This window comes from Eurytemora carolleeae, unplaced genomic scaffold (genome assembly GCF_000591075.1).
Source record: "Eurytemora carolleeae unplaced genomic scaffold, Eaff_2.0 scaffold637, whole genome shotgun sequence".
NCBI lineage: Eukaryota > Metazoa > Arthropoda > Copepoda > Calanoida > Temoridae > Eurytemora > Eurytemora carolleeae.
Genome location: NW_019396534.1, coordinates 72,978 through 88,467, shown reverse-complemented (window position 1 = coordinate 88,467; position 15,490 = coordinate 72,978). Strand labels below are relative to the sequence as shown.

Below are 15,490 nucleotides of genomic sequence, written 5' to 3'. Positions count from 1 at the left end.
CTTGTTTATTTTGTACTAACCCCAATTCTATCAGAGTGCTGATATCTCGAGCACAACCTTGGCTCTTTTATTACAACTTAAGTTTGTTTTTCCTCGGGGTTTTCTTAAATATAATAAAAGCAAAGCTAAATAATAATACAACGTAATGGATAAATATAGCTTACATGAAGTAATATAGATGGATGGAATTTCTTTTTTATTTCTAAATAGGTAAAAGATGTTTTCACTGATTTAATATCAAAATAAATTTTAAAAAAGTAGAATTTTTTTTAATTCAAAACGCCTTTCTTATTACGAAGTGGATGATTTGCAAATCTGCCTTTAAAGCGAATAAACCAGAAATTAAATTTTCATCTTACTTTTAATTCCAGAAAACATCTCTACACTCTAATTTAATCTTAAACATGGCTTGCTCTCAGTGCAGTTGGAGTTCAGTATGAAAGGGAGTGTTCACAAAAATTGAAAGGGGGTATAGGCTTACGGCGAAAATATGCGATTTTGATCGCTACGAATCTTACTTCAATCTATAAGGAGAAAACTGTTAAAAACAACTTATACTGAAGAACGTAGCGTCCATACAAACTCAGAAAGTTGCAACATTCAACTTGGATCGTAAAAATCAATTTAATTAAAAAAATCATTTAGTTACTACAACCAATAATCTTCTATTATTTTTCGACGCATTCGTATATAGTTGATATTTCATAATAGTTTTTATTTTTTATGATCTGAGAGTAACTTTTGAATACATTTATTCCTGTTTCGAGGATTATTGATAATGAAGACGACATTTTCATATTTTCCAGGAATGTTCGAAAATCCAGCGCCAACGAAATATTATTTAAAAAAATCAAAAAATGATTTGCTTGGAAGTAAATTGATTATTTTACGATCAGAGTTGAATGTTGCAACTTTCTGAATTTGTATGGACGCGATTCGTTCTTCGGTATTAGTTGTTTTTAACAATTTTCTTCTTATAGACGCAACAGAGATAGAAGTAAGAATACTAGCGATCAACAGCGCTTATTTTTCGCCGTAAGTCTTTACCCCCTTTCATTTTTCTAGACCACTCCCTTTTATGAACGCCGAGATTTTCCCAGAAAAGACATCATCATGTTAGAAACCCGTACTCAAGAATTTTTTTAGAGTCAAAATGATTTAAAATAAATGCTTATAAATCTGTTGTTAACGAAATTTAACTATACAAATATTAGTAATGCCTTAAGAAATGGATCAAAATGCGTTGCTTTTTTAAAAATGATTGTTTTCACTACCCCTGTAGTATATTAGGGACTTACAGGTTGTCACACATAATTTCAGATCGTCTTCAGATCTAAATTGAGAATTAAGGTATTATTTGATCAGAAAATTAAAAAGTTAATAAATCATTTGAAAAATTGTATAAAGCTAATATAAAAAATGTCTTTCAGAAAATACCAGATTTTTTAATATTAGTGAGTTAAAGTTTGGAGATAATATCTAATACGCTATGGAACACTCGATGTATCTAAAGTTTTATAAGGCTGTTAATCGTACAGTTTACATTTAGATATAGTTTATATTTAGATATCTCTGTACAATCATGAGACTGATCGAGCTCCAAACTTGTCAGGAAAATCTCATGATCCCAGATCCCAGGTTTCAGTGAATGTTCATGGATGTTTAAAAAATAATGTTTTTTTTTTTTTGAAAATGCGACAGTTTTAACCGAAAATCTCCGAAAACAAATTGATAAATAAATTATGTAGACTTCGAAGCAAAGCTTAAAGGTTGTTAATTTTACAAATTGTTAATTGCATTGAATGAGTTGACAAAAAATCCTTTAAAGGGACAGTAAAGGAAAAATGAAAGGGGTATAGGCTGAAAGCTAATCACTTTAGCTCTTGATCGTGACCCATGAAAGTTTTATCTGATGTTCCTGTCTCGAGAAATTTATATAAAACTGTGTTAAAATTATACGAAAGTTCATATATGTAAAATTTAGAAAATCTTAAACTTAAATCACGTGACCAGAACTATCACCAATGGCAGAGCAGTATATTGGTCACGTGTCTCCGCCTGTATCACGTGACCACTTTACTGCACTGCCATTGGTGGAATTTCTGGTCAAGCAATACGGACGTATATAAATAATATGAATTAAATCTATAAAAAATATAAATAACAAATATAAAATTAGAATTGGAGTAAATCTAAGTTACAATTAGCTTTCTCTGGGATATCATCGTTTTCAGATTCGTTGCATATTTGCTGAATTTGATCTTTTTAAACCCACTACTTTTATACAAAATTGTATATATATTAATTTTCGTATAAATTTGACAAAGTTGTAAATCATTTTCTCGAGATAGGAACATCAGATATAACTTTCATGGGTCACGATCGAGAGCTAAAGTGATTAGCTTTCAGTCTATACCCCCTTTCATTTTTCCTTTACAGTCCCTTTAAAGTAAACCAAGAGTGTAAAAAAAAAAGATTGAATACACGGTCTCATCTTTTTGGATAATATAAATATGTTTTAAGAACAGAATTATAAATTTTTTGCATTAACATTAAAAATCCCCCCCCCCCCCTCTCTCTTACAATATCAACTATGGCGTCTTACGGTCTTTATGATTTATATTCTCGAAAAAAATTGGGATTGTAGTAAAAGTCGTCTTACAAAATGATCAAATTTGCTTTATCGGAAATCATCATAGATATACAAGAATTCGCCAAAGTATCACCATCATCCCAAGAGATTTAATAGTTTGAAAGGTCTTCCAACTTTAATGTGTTCTTTGTGTGTAAGGGGAGTCTGATTGTCATCATTATCACTCGCATATCGGTAGCAAGCTGCATTTAATCTTCGTTCTAATCCTTAGAAATTCGAAACTTTTAACTAGTCCGTCTGCAAAATTTGTAAACATTCCCCATAAATTTGTATACAGAGTACAAAGATACTTGCCGCAAACCTTTAAATGTACTGTTTGTCAGTTGCTAGTACCATAGCTAAATTGCCATTTTCTTAAGCTTAAGCACTGCGGATTGTGAAGACGACATAAGCGATCTATATTCTTGCATATCTATAAGAAATCATGATAATAACTAAAAAGTAAAATATCCGAAAACCGTATTAATTATCTTTGCAAGAGTCATAACAAACGCTTATTAATAATATTCAGAAGCTAATTATATGAATATGATTCATCTACAATTATTAGAATACATACAGACTACAGTAATTACCAGAAAACAATGGACTATGAAGGCGACATTTGGAGGTACTTTTTGAAAGGCCGTTACCAAATGAAGCGGCAACTTCCCAAGTCTGTCAAAGCCGCAGCACTCGGCCCCTAGCCTTTTCTAGCCACAGCGCTTGGTCCCTTAGCACATCCAAGCCGCAGCACTCGGCCCTTTTATCGTTAATTATTTTATATATTTATGCCAAAAATATATTCAAATTACGAATGTTCAATTTTCATTTCTTTGAAATTAATTCGTTCTTTTTACTCTTTAATCGTTAAGTGCAAAATCATAAATCTGTTAATTAATAAACATTGAACAAAGCAGTATTACATCTATCACATATTCTTCGTTTAAATCAAAGCTAATTGTCGTCTCATTTTAAAATTAAATGCTCTTTACAAAAAAATGTAAAAAAAAATCTCAAAACGAATTTTTAAAGCTCGCCTGAAGTGTAATTACAATATTTTTTTGGACATCCCGGCCAAGAAGATTAATTAATGATAACAATTCTATTTTTTATCGAGAAATTTGCAGATATCTGAACACGTGGTTAATATCTACTTATTCTAAACATAAGGTTGATATCTGCTGTTTTCTGAACATATGGTTAATATCAGCTGTTTTCTGAACACACGGTTTATATCAGCTGTTTTCTGAGCACGAGGTTGATATCAGCTCTTTTCTGAACACGAGGTTGATATCAGCTGTTTTCTGAACGCGAGGTTGATATCAGTTATTTTCTGAACGCGAGGTTGATATCAGCTGTTTTCTGAACACGAGGTTGATATCACTGTTTTCTGAACATGGTTGATATCAGCTGTTTCTGAGCACGAGATTGCACAGCTGTTTTCTGAGCACAAGGTTTTATAGCAGCTATTTTCTGAACACGAAGATGACATCAGCTGTTTTCTGAACACGAGGTTAATAGCAGCTGTTTTCTGAACACGAGGTTGATATCAGCTGTTTTCTAAACGCGAGGTTGATAACAGCTGTTTTCTGAACACGAGGTTGATCTATGAATAAATATTGACAAGGTTCCAGATTATGAGAATTGTGAAGGAGATTACGTAGATCATAAAACAAACCCACCAAACTTTAATCTCCCAACTTATTACACGGAAATTCCTAAAAATAAAATAGATGAAATAAAATATCAATTTTGTCTTTACGTTAATGTATTCTAAAAGATAAAAGAATCAAAGGAACAAAGGAACTGAGTTATTGCCACAAACTCTGACTTTGCATCCAATTATATCGGAATTGTAGCAAGTACTCAAATCCTTTGTACAGTGATGAATAGGAAAACAGCATCACGATCGTTGGCTTTTTTATTTTGATTAAAAATAATGCAATGGATTGCAGAATTTCTGCTTTATATCCGAATATGAGACCTGAACTTTTGAGCAAAGTATCGATGTTCTTTAACGCCTGAAATTGATAGTGGGCACGTTTATAGAGGATAAATGCTTGACTCTCAATTAAATTTATTCCTGAAGATAAACCCCACGGGATATAGCAGAGGAATTAAATCAATTCGCAGGTCAGCATAAGATAAAGATCAATTCACAATACAAAAGTTCTGGCTCCTTAATTTTGTTTGTTCGATAAAAATGTTTGAAAATAATTATAACAGTTTATAACAAATAAAAAGCTTAATTCCAACATTTCAAATGAAAAAAAGAATTTTTGAATTATTTATTTCAGTATATTTGAAAAGTTTTCAAAAATTTATTTTGCTTTACCTTAGTGTTACAACGCCAAGGAAAAGTCCAACAAAAGCTCCTGCAAGATGGGCCCCATAACTCACCTTATAAATAAACAATCGTATAAACAGAGATATATTTTCATCAGTTGGATCTTAAACAAAAAAAAATTGTGCAAATCAGGGAGAGACAGAAAATGTTCTTTAATACGATAATGTATTTTTTAATTGTGTTGCATGGATATTAAATGACCCTTAAAAATGGGCTATCTTTAAAATGCCCTGCATCTATTAAATATACTATAGAAATGTCCTGTCTATGAAAAGTCCTGTCTATGAAATTTCATTTCTATGAAATGTCATGTCTATGACATGTCCAGTATATAAAATTTCTATAGAAATACTATGAAATGTCTTGTCTATGAAATGTCCTGTCTATGAAATGTTCTGTCGATGACATGTCCTGTCTATGAAATGTCCTGTCTATGAATTGTCCTGTCTATGAAATGTCCTGTCTATGAAAGGTCCAGTCTATGAAATGTCATATCAATTAAATGTCCAGTCTATGAAATGTCCTGTCTATGAAATTTACCATTCATGACATGTCCTGTCTATGAAATGTTCTGTCTATGACATGTCCTGTTATTGAAATGTCCTGTCTACGAAATGTCCTGTCTTTGAAATGTCCTGTCTATGAAATGGCCTCTCTATAAAATTTCTTGAAAAAGAAATGTTCTGTCTCTGAAATGTCCTGTCTATGACATGTCCTATCTAGAAAATTTCTTGAAAAAGAAATGTTCTGTCTATGAAATGTTCTGTCTTTGAAATTTCCTGTCTATGAAATGTCCTGTCTATGAAATGTCCAGTCTATGAAATATCCTAACTATGGAATGTGTTGTCTATGAAATGTCCTGTCTATGAATTGTCCTGCCTATTAAATGTCCTGTCTATGACATGTCCCATCTAGAAAATTTCTTGAAAAAGAAATGTCCTGTATATGAAATGTCCTGTCTATGAAATTTCCTGTCCATGAAATGTCCTGTCCATGAAATGTCCTGTCTATGAAATGTCCTGTCTATGAATTGTCCTGCCTATTAAATGTTCTATGAAATATCCTGTCTATGAAATGTGCTTCATCTATGAAATATCCTAACAATCGAATGTCCGGTCTGTGAAATGTCCGGACTTGAAAATGTCTATCAATATAGTTCCGTTCAATTAAATAGAAATAGATTATTTATTCTGATATGTCCCCCCTACTATCGTATTCTGATATGTCCCCCCTACTATCGTATTCTGATATGTCCCCCTACTATCGTATTCTGAAAATTGGCAAATATCTTGGTGAAAACTGCGCCTATTGTCTGGTCTCATATTTTCAGGTGTTTTCTTGTTCAATCCAGCCTTTTTCTCCCTTTTCTCTGGCACTTACAGTGTGTGCAGACTTTTCTTCAGTTCTAATCCATCATCAAGTTTTAAAATAGAAGACAAATCTATTTTCAATCAGATACTTTACCTCTACAAGACACACGCCGAGGTAAATAAGTTTTCTTTGCCTTTTTTTTGCATCTATTTTATACACAAGGTTACAATTTTATTTCAGATTAGCTTGGGAACCATGTTTTGCCTGGCAATATAAAATTTCTTTGCGTAAGTTGACCAAACTTAACCCTATCTCTGCTGGGGTACTTGAAAACCAGGATACGCTGGGGGGGGGGTCAATTTGACCCCCCCCTCTAAATCCCATGTTTGATGTCCAAATATGACAAATTATACATCATTAGAAAGCTCTTGTGCTCTACTTTTAGAATCTGTCATAATAATACTAATAAATAATTCTTATGAGTATGAAGCTATGAGAATTAATTATCAATTAGCTTTTTCATGAAGTCAAACCTTAAAGAAATTTAACGTATAAAAACAGCTACGTATAGCAACAAGGCGTATTTTCCGGGAGAACATTTTTTATGTTTTTGAGAAATTAAACGTTTTTGTAAAACATTGTAGCTTATCATTATCATTATCATAATTTCTATTTTGTAACATACCCCAGGCATTAAAGGGACAAAATAGTTTAATATGTACATTTGTACTGCTCTCTATTGTGTTTAAGGTGCCCCAGATTTTATTATGTACTGACAATATAAATGAATGATTATATGGTTATACATAAAATTGCGTGTTACTATTTAAAAAAATATTTTATAAAAATGCTATCTAATGTTTTGTTTTCAGAAAAAAAAATTCTTAAAAGTATAAAAAAAAATTTCTCCAGTAATGCTAATATGATTTCATAAAATTTCGTTTTACCATTTAAAAAAAAGGATTTTATGAAAATTATATCTACTTTACACCTATTATTTAATTTCTCAAAAATATAAAAAATGTTCTCCCGGAAAATACGCCTTGTTGCTATACCTAGCGGTTTCTATACGTTAGATTTCTATAAGGTTTGACTTCTTTTTCATAAGGTTGTGAACTTGTAACTTTGACAACGAAATCATAATATTAAAAGTATGAATTTTAAATTAAATGGGAAACAGAATCTTGTGTACGCTAAGTTTTTATATTGAATATTGATATACATATTTCTTCTAGAATTGTCTTGTAAAGCTCAAAGTCTTTGTTTTAAAAGGAAAAGTGATGGATTACTTCAGAAGAGAATCCATCTTTATCAAACTTTATCTTCAAGGTTAAGTGTGTACAAAGTTTAGTGTAGAACATTCTTCTTGTATTCAAGGTTTAGTGTAGAATAATCTTCTTGTGTTCAAGGTTTAGTGTAGAATAATCTTCTTGTGTTCAAGATTTAGTGTAGAACATATTCTTGTGGTCAAGGTTAAGTGTAGAATATTCTTCTTGTGTTCAAGGTTAAGTATAGAATATTTTTCTTGTATTCAAGGTTTAGTGTAGAATATTCTTCTTGTGTTCAAGGTTAAGTGTAGAACATTCTTCTGTGTTCAAGGTTTGGTGTAGAATATTCTTCTTGTTTTCAAGGTTAAGTGTAGAACATTCTTCTTGTGTTCAAGGTTTAGTGTTGAACTTTCTTCTTGTGTTCAAGGTTAAGCATAGAATATAATTCTTGTGTTCAAGGTTTACTGTAGAACATTCTTCTTCTGTTCAAGGTTTAGTGTAGAACAGTCTTCTTGTGTTCAAAGTTTAGTGTAGAACATTCTTCTTGTGTTCAAGGTTAAGCATAGAATAATCTTCTTGTGTTCAAGGTTTACTGTAGAACATTCTTCTTCTGTTCAAGGTTTAGTGTAGAACAGTCTTCTTGTGTTCAAAGTTTAGAGTAGAACTTTCTTCTTGTGTTTAAAGTTTAGTGTAGAACATTCTTCTTGCGTTCAAGGTTAATCGTAGAAAATTCTTCTTGTTTTCAAGGTTTAGCGTTGAACATTCTTCTTGTGTTCAAGGTTAAACGTAGAATATTCTTCTTGTGTTCAAGGTTAAACGTAGAATACTCCCTTGTGTTCAAGGTTTAGTGTAGAATAGTTCTTGTGTTCAAGGTTCAGGGTATAAAATTCTTTTTGTGTTCAAGGTTTGGTGTAGAATATTCTTCTTGTTTTCAAGGTTAAGTGTAGAACATTCGTCTTGTGTTCAAGGTTAAGTGTAGCACATTCTTCTGTGTTCAAGGTTTGGTGTAGAATATTCTTCTTGTTTTCAAGGTTTAGTGTAGAACATTCTTCTTGTGTTCAAGGTTTAGTGTTGAACTTTCTTCTTATGTTCAAGGTTAAGCATAGAATATTCTTCTTGTGTTCAAGATTTACTGCAGAACATTCTTCTTGTGTTCATGGTTTAGTGTAGAACTTTCTCCTTATGTTCAAAGTTTAGTGTAGAACATTCTTCTTGTGGTCAAGGTTAAGCATAGATCTTCTTGTGTTCAAGGTTTACTGTAGAACATTCTTCTTCTGTTCAAGGTTTAGTGTAGAACAGTGTTCTTGTGTTCAAAGTTTAGTGTAGAACTTTCTTCTTGTGTTTAAAGTTTAGTGTAGAACATTCTTCTTGCGTTCAAGGTTTAGCGTTGAACATTCTTCTTGTGTTCAAGGTTAAACGTAGAATATTCTTCTTGTGTTCAAGGTTAAACGTAGAATACTCTTCTTGTGTTCAAGGTTTAGTGTAGAATAGTTCTTGTGTTCAAGGTTAAGGGTATAACATTCTTCTTGTGTTTAAAGTTTCGTGTAGAACATTCTTCTTGTGTTCAAAGTTAAGCGTAGAAAATTCTTCTTGTTTTCAAGGTTTAGTGTTGCACATTCTCTTGTGTTCAAGGTTAAACGTAGAATATTCTTCTTGTGTTCAAGGTTTAGTGTAGAATAGTTCTTGTGTTCAAGGTTTAAAGAACATTCTTCTTATGTTCAAGGTTAAGTGTAGAATATTCTTCTTGTGTTCAAGGTTAAGTGTAGAATATTCTTCTTGTGTTCAAGGTTAAGTGTAGAATATTCTTCTTGTGTTCAAGGTTTAAAGAATATTCTTCTTGTGTTCAAGGTTAAGGGTAGAAAATTCTTCTTGTGTTCAAGGTTTAGTGTAGAATATTCTTCTTGTGTTCAAGGTTTAAAGAACATTCTTCTTATGTTCAAGGTTAAGTGTAGAATATTCTTCTTGTGTTCAAGGATTAAAGAATATTCTTCTTGTGTTCAGGATTAAAGAATATTCTTCTTGTGTTCAAGGTTTAAAGAACATTCTTCTGATGGTAGAACCATTAATATTTTACGACACAAACATCTCTAATATAATGTGCATTTAACATTTAACACTGCAGAAAAGGGGTTAAAAAATTACAGTTTTGAATGAGCATGAAAAATTTGAATTCACCAAAAACCTTACTTTGTTGTGTATTCCACTCCCAATATGTCTATTAATTATTGCCACTGCTATATCAGTTCCTGAAATTAAACCTTTTTGAACAATTAATTCATTGAATGCAAGAAAAAAACTGTCTACGATTAATTCATTACTGAATCAGGGATATTTCATCCATTTATAGATAAACATTGTTGGATGAAAAGAATCGTGCTTTTTTGCCACAAAATAAGATTTTCTATTCCTTACATTTTTCAAGCTGGTAGTTTAAACCTTTAATATTTCAAACATTCAAATTTTGCAGTTTGAAATTTCTAAAGTCTAAAGACATTGGGTTGCAAAGATACAGGGATTAGAAAATCAGAGATTGTGAAAGATTGCTTTGTTTGACCTGCTACAATTAAAAAGATGGTGAGACGTATGCACGGGTACTCCATTTCATTCCAGTTTGTGATCACATTTGCTGAACAAATGAATTTTTTTCTTGGATTAATCTTATTCATTATTTGACGGACATCAAAGAGACTGTTGGTGTAATCACAAGTTACCCTCCATTTAAAAAGGTTGTCGGATTCACAACAACTGTAATCTTTAAACCTTCCTCTATTTAAATATATCGATGATCCGAACGGTGGTTTACTATAAAAGTAATTTGTGTAAAGATGCAGCAAAGACAAAGACTAAATTAAGCAAAATTCATCATGGTTTAAGATAAAAAACGACGATATAATTTCCATTGATACTCCGATAAAGGTATAAAGTGTACATGTGTGAATCGAACTCTCCTGAGCTGTGAACTTTAGAATGGGATACCTTTAATCCCGACTGCTTAATCCTAATATCCAATGTGGACACTTTTAATTTTTTGTCTTATCCATTCTTTTTTGGACATAGCACAGAAAATCAAAAACCGGTTTTTCAAAATTAGAGATTTTCTCCCGTTTCTGTATAATAATCTTAAATGGCGCGCAAAATTTCAAATTTCCCGGCTTCTGATACGCGACTCTGATTGGTTGATTATTTTGCACTTTTCAGGATACAAGTACAAGATTAGGTTAGTCTTGAGATTAAGAAAAAGAGAGGATCAAGCATTGATCTCGATATCCACCATTCTGAAGTTCAAAGCTCTGATTATATATATTGTTCGTATTATATATGTTGAGAGGCATTTTTTAACTTAACAGTCTACATGTTTTGGTCGATGTAAAGTAGACATCTAAATCCTCAAATAGACTTTAAAATTTAATAGTTTTTAATAAAAAATACATGTTTCCACGAGTTTACATGGCATTCAAATTTAAAATTTGACTATTTTAAAGACATTTTTTTCAACTATGCGTGCTGAATCGCTGATATTAAACCATACTACTCAAATAGAATTCAAGTTTAAAATTTGACAGTTTTTGACTTGCATGATTTAACTAGGTGTGCTGATATTAGACTGTATAGTAATATATTTACTACTCTACAAAATGTTCAAGTTTCAAATTTGACAGTTTTAAAGACATTTTTTTTAACTATGTGTGCTTGGAACTATATTACTCAACATGACATTTAAGTTTAAAATTTGACAGTTTTTTGCAGAAATAGATTTCACATAAAAATACATTTTTCACCTAGGTGTGCTGTTATTTAACTATATACTACTCAACAAGGCATTCAAGTTTAGAATTTGACAGTTTTCGCAGAAATAGATTTCACATAAAAATACATTTTTCACCTTGATGTGATGATATTAGACTGTATACTCCTCAACAAGGCGATTAAGTTTAAAATTTGATAGTTTTGAAAAATTAGAATTTAAATACATTTGTTGACCTAGGTGTGCTGTTATTAAACTATAAACTCCTCCGCTCGCCCCAGCCAGGTATACAGACGGATCCACGAGAGACACTAAAATAAAATAGAATAAGATAAAAAAGTGTTTTTAAATATTTTTAAGAAAGTAGTTTTTTACATTTAATAAAAGTTTATATTACTAATTTTTTTATATATTCGAAATATTAAAGGGAACGACAACTATATACTAATAACCCCAAAACTTTATACTTATAACCTACCTACCTATGACCCAAAAAGTATCTCCTAATGACCCAAAAACTACCTACTATTGCATTGACCCAAAATCTACCTAATAATGACCAAAAACTATCTTCTAATGACCCAAACACTACCTAATAATGACCCAAAAACTACCTACTAATGACCCAAAAACTACCTACTAATGACCCAAAAACTACCTACTAATGCATTGACCCAAAAACTACCTACTAATGACCCAAAAAGAACTCCTGAGATATAAATAAATAAAACCCTCCACCATCTATGAACCATCTCCAAAGGAATTCCCAAAATCAACTAAAATAGATCAATGATAAATTAGGAAACATTTATAAAAAAATAATGTCAAAAGTTTATATACGAACAAGTATAAACCCATCAATTCTTTGAACAAATTGCCAAATAGTTAAAATTTAAAAAATAAAATTAACATCAGCATATTAATTAGATGTTCGTTAATTTTTTTAAAAGAACAAAATTTCTAAATATTTCTCAGAATCCTACATTACCTGAATTAAGATATTAAATATGATATGAAAGTATCCACTGTGAACAAACATATAAGTAAAATATCTCCATAATTCCTTCTTCTTGTTAGGATTGAAGATAAATATACTCTAAACAATAAAATAATTAGAACCCTGCATTTCAAAGTAATCTAGTATTGTTTTACAAAAGTTGCGTTTTATCTAACAAGACTCAGACTTATTGTGGACTAGAAAGAATGCTTTTGATTTTTCAATCTACTACCTAAACAATTGGCTTTATATCAACAAAATATGAACAAGATTTCTTGTATCATGTTTTCCTATTCAACAGTATTATAGGCGCGCCTCACTATATTTTAGAAGAATGAATCATCTTATATATTTGTAATCCGCAAAATTGTTTTTATTAAGAGAGTTTGGCTGTGGGATTCATCCCCTTTACAATACCTGAATATATACAGGACCTTCATGATTCATCCTAACCCCCTTTACAATACCTGAATATATACAGGACCTTCATGACTCATCCTGACCCCCTTTACAATACCTGAATATATACAGGACCTTCATGATTCATCCTAACCCCCTTTACAATACCTGAATATATACAGGACCTTCATGATTCATCCTGACCCCCTTTAGAATACCTGAATATATACAGGACCTTCAACCCCCTTTACAATACCTGAATATATACAGGACCTTCATGATTCATCCTGACCCCCTTTACAATACCTGAATATATACAGGACCTTCATGATTCGTCCTAACCCCCTTTACAATACCTTAATATATACAGGACCTTCATGATTCATCCTAACCCCCATTAGAATACCTGAATATATACTGGACCTTCATGATTCATCCTAACCCCCTTTAGAATACCTGTATATATACAGGACCTTCATGATTCATTTTAACCCCCTTTACAATACCTGAATATATACAGGACCTTCATGACTCATCCTAACCCCCTTTAGAATACATAAATATATACAGGACCTTCATGATTCATCCTGACCCCCTTTACAATACCTGAATATATTCAGGACCTTCATGATTCATCCTAACCCCCTTTACAATACCTGAATATATACAGGACCTTCATGATTCATCCTGACCCCCTTTACAATACCTGAATATATTCAGGACCTTCATGATTCATCCTAACCCCCTTTACAATACCTGAATATATACAGGACCTTCATGATTCATTCTAACCCCCTTTAGAATACCTGTATATATACTGGACCTTCATGATCGACTGTTTTCCCCTCTGTGTTTAGATACGTCAACTCTATTATGAAAACCACAATCTACAAATACAACCAAACATTCATCTTATTTAAACAATATACAAAAAGACAGAAAAAATGTTATCGCCCTAGTTCTGTATCAATTTAGTATCATGTTTCTGTATCAATTCTGTATCACATTTCTGTATCAATTCTGTATCACATTTCTGTATCAATTCTGTGTCATGTTTCAGTTTCAATTCTGTATAAATTCTGTATCAGTTCTGTATCAATTCTGTATCAATTCTGTATCAATTCTGATCTTGCTTTTTAGGATTTAGAATTTTTTTCTGAAGGAACTGATTTTTTACAACTGTATTTAAGACATAAGCAGAATGCATAGTTTTACATATCTTTACAATCTAATGTCGTAAAGCTGTGATATTTCAAACTGTAAATTCTGTACGATCAAATAATCTAATTTTACACCATCGGATTCAGGTTTCAAAGAAATAAGGATTAGAAAAGTTGAGTGTATTGTGGAAAAGATTGAATATTGTTATCTGGAAACCAACCTGTAGAATGGAAATTGTTAAAAGGAAACATGGTGGAGGTTTACAACTGTACTCATCCAAATAATCTAGTCGAGCGCTTCTACAACAAATCATTGTTTAAAATCTTTACGAGAGAAAACATTCAGGTTTACTTGTTAAACCAGACCTGGGAACTCTTGTATTGTGGATATCGAGATCAAAGCTTGATTTTCAACTGCAGATTATAATTTTTATTCAATCTTTTATCCCGCTTGGTTATCGTACCCTAGAGTAATAGCTTATATGAAGAGATTAAGCATTGATCCTCAAACTTAAAGTGCCCACAGTGGATATCGAGATCACACAAAAGTTACCAGATCAGGGAGTCAGGGGGCATTGGTTAAATATTAAAGAGATTTTTTTTTCGCCAATCATTTCCTTAAAACTCCAAACTTTATAAATGGTGTGTTTCACTAAACATGAAAATTTCTTAGTGAAATATAATAATAATATTTAATAACAAAACTATAAACTTAGTGAAATATTAGAATTTGTCAATTTACAATTGGTCATTTTACATTGTCTGGATATATATTTGATGTGAATAACTAAACTTTCTTATTTTGTAGTGTGCGAGGTTTTGGCGCCAATATTCGTGGATTTGTCACGCTAGTCTTCAAGTAAATTGATTTTTTCTCAGCTAAAATTGACCAAATGGAAGGCCAAGTTGTCAAAGTTGACAAAGATGACTAGATAGACAACTATAACATGTAAATAATTATGACAAAATGCAAATTGAGTAAATTCAACCCAGGCTGTATGTAGAACTATATATTTTTACCAAGGAGTATTTAAAATTTTACCTTTTGTGATTGTTAGGCAATGCTAATGAAACGGCGGCATGATGTGCCCGTTTTTTCTGTTTTTTATAATTCATTCTGAAACATTCATTAGTTTTGTGTTGTTTTCAGAATAGGATTAATAAAATGTTAATATATTGTATTATGCTATGAACTGAAAGTTTTCCTTTTAATGGGAGGTTATAAAGGCATTTTCGACAACTTTCAATAAAACTATTTTGATTAAATTCATAATTCTAAAGCAACCACTGGTTATACATAAAAAAATTAAACATGGTGATATCTGATAAAGATACACTAGAGGCGAGCGTGACGTCATATGCGGATTCTATCTATCTATGCTTCGAAGACGACATCTTCCGTACATTGGAGCGCATCAACAGTAACCAACATTATTTCAGAACCTTGCAATACTCTGTCTTAAATTTCTGGCTCTATCTTTATAAATGGGTAAGACAATTTTGTAGTTATTCATTTTTAGGTTCGAAATATTATTTCCTTTAATATAGATTTTTCATTTTCTAATTCTTAAAATTATCTACACAGATGTATAGACCACTCTCCACTAAACTCTACTATTTCTTCGGTC

General features: G+C 31.5%; 1 protein-coding gene across 1 annotated transcript; it reads right to left on the bottom strand.

The window, feature by feature from the left end:
• Positions 1-2,635: 2,635 nt before the first annotated feature.
• Positions 2,636-14,978, bottom strand: LOC111704997 (rhomboid-related protein 1). The gene is made up of 10 exons (XM_023477413.1): positions 14,905-14,978; positions 14,084-14,162; positions 13,509-13,589; positions 12,295-12,402; positions 11,992-12,082; positions 11,543-11,617; positions 10,116-10,187; positions 9,749-9,807; positions 4,971-5,035; positions 2,636-4,353 (listed from the first exon to the last, which is right to left on the bottom strand). The coding sequence occupies exons 1-10, from the start codon at positions 14,976-14,978 to the stop codon at positions 4,242-4,244; spliced, it is 816 nt and encodes a 271-aa protein (XP_023333181.1). The 3' UTR covers positions 2,636-4,241.
• Between the last annotated feature and the right edge of the window lie 512 nt (positions 14,979-15,490).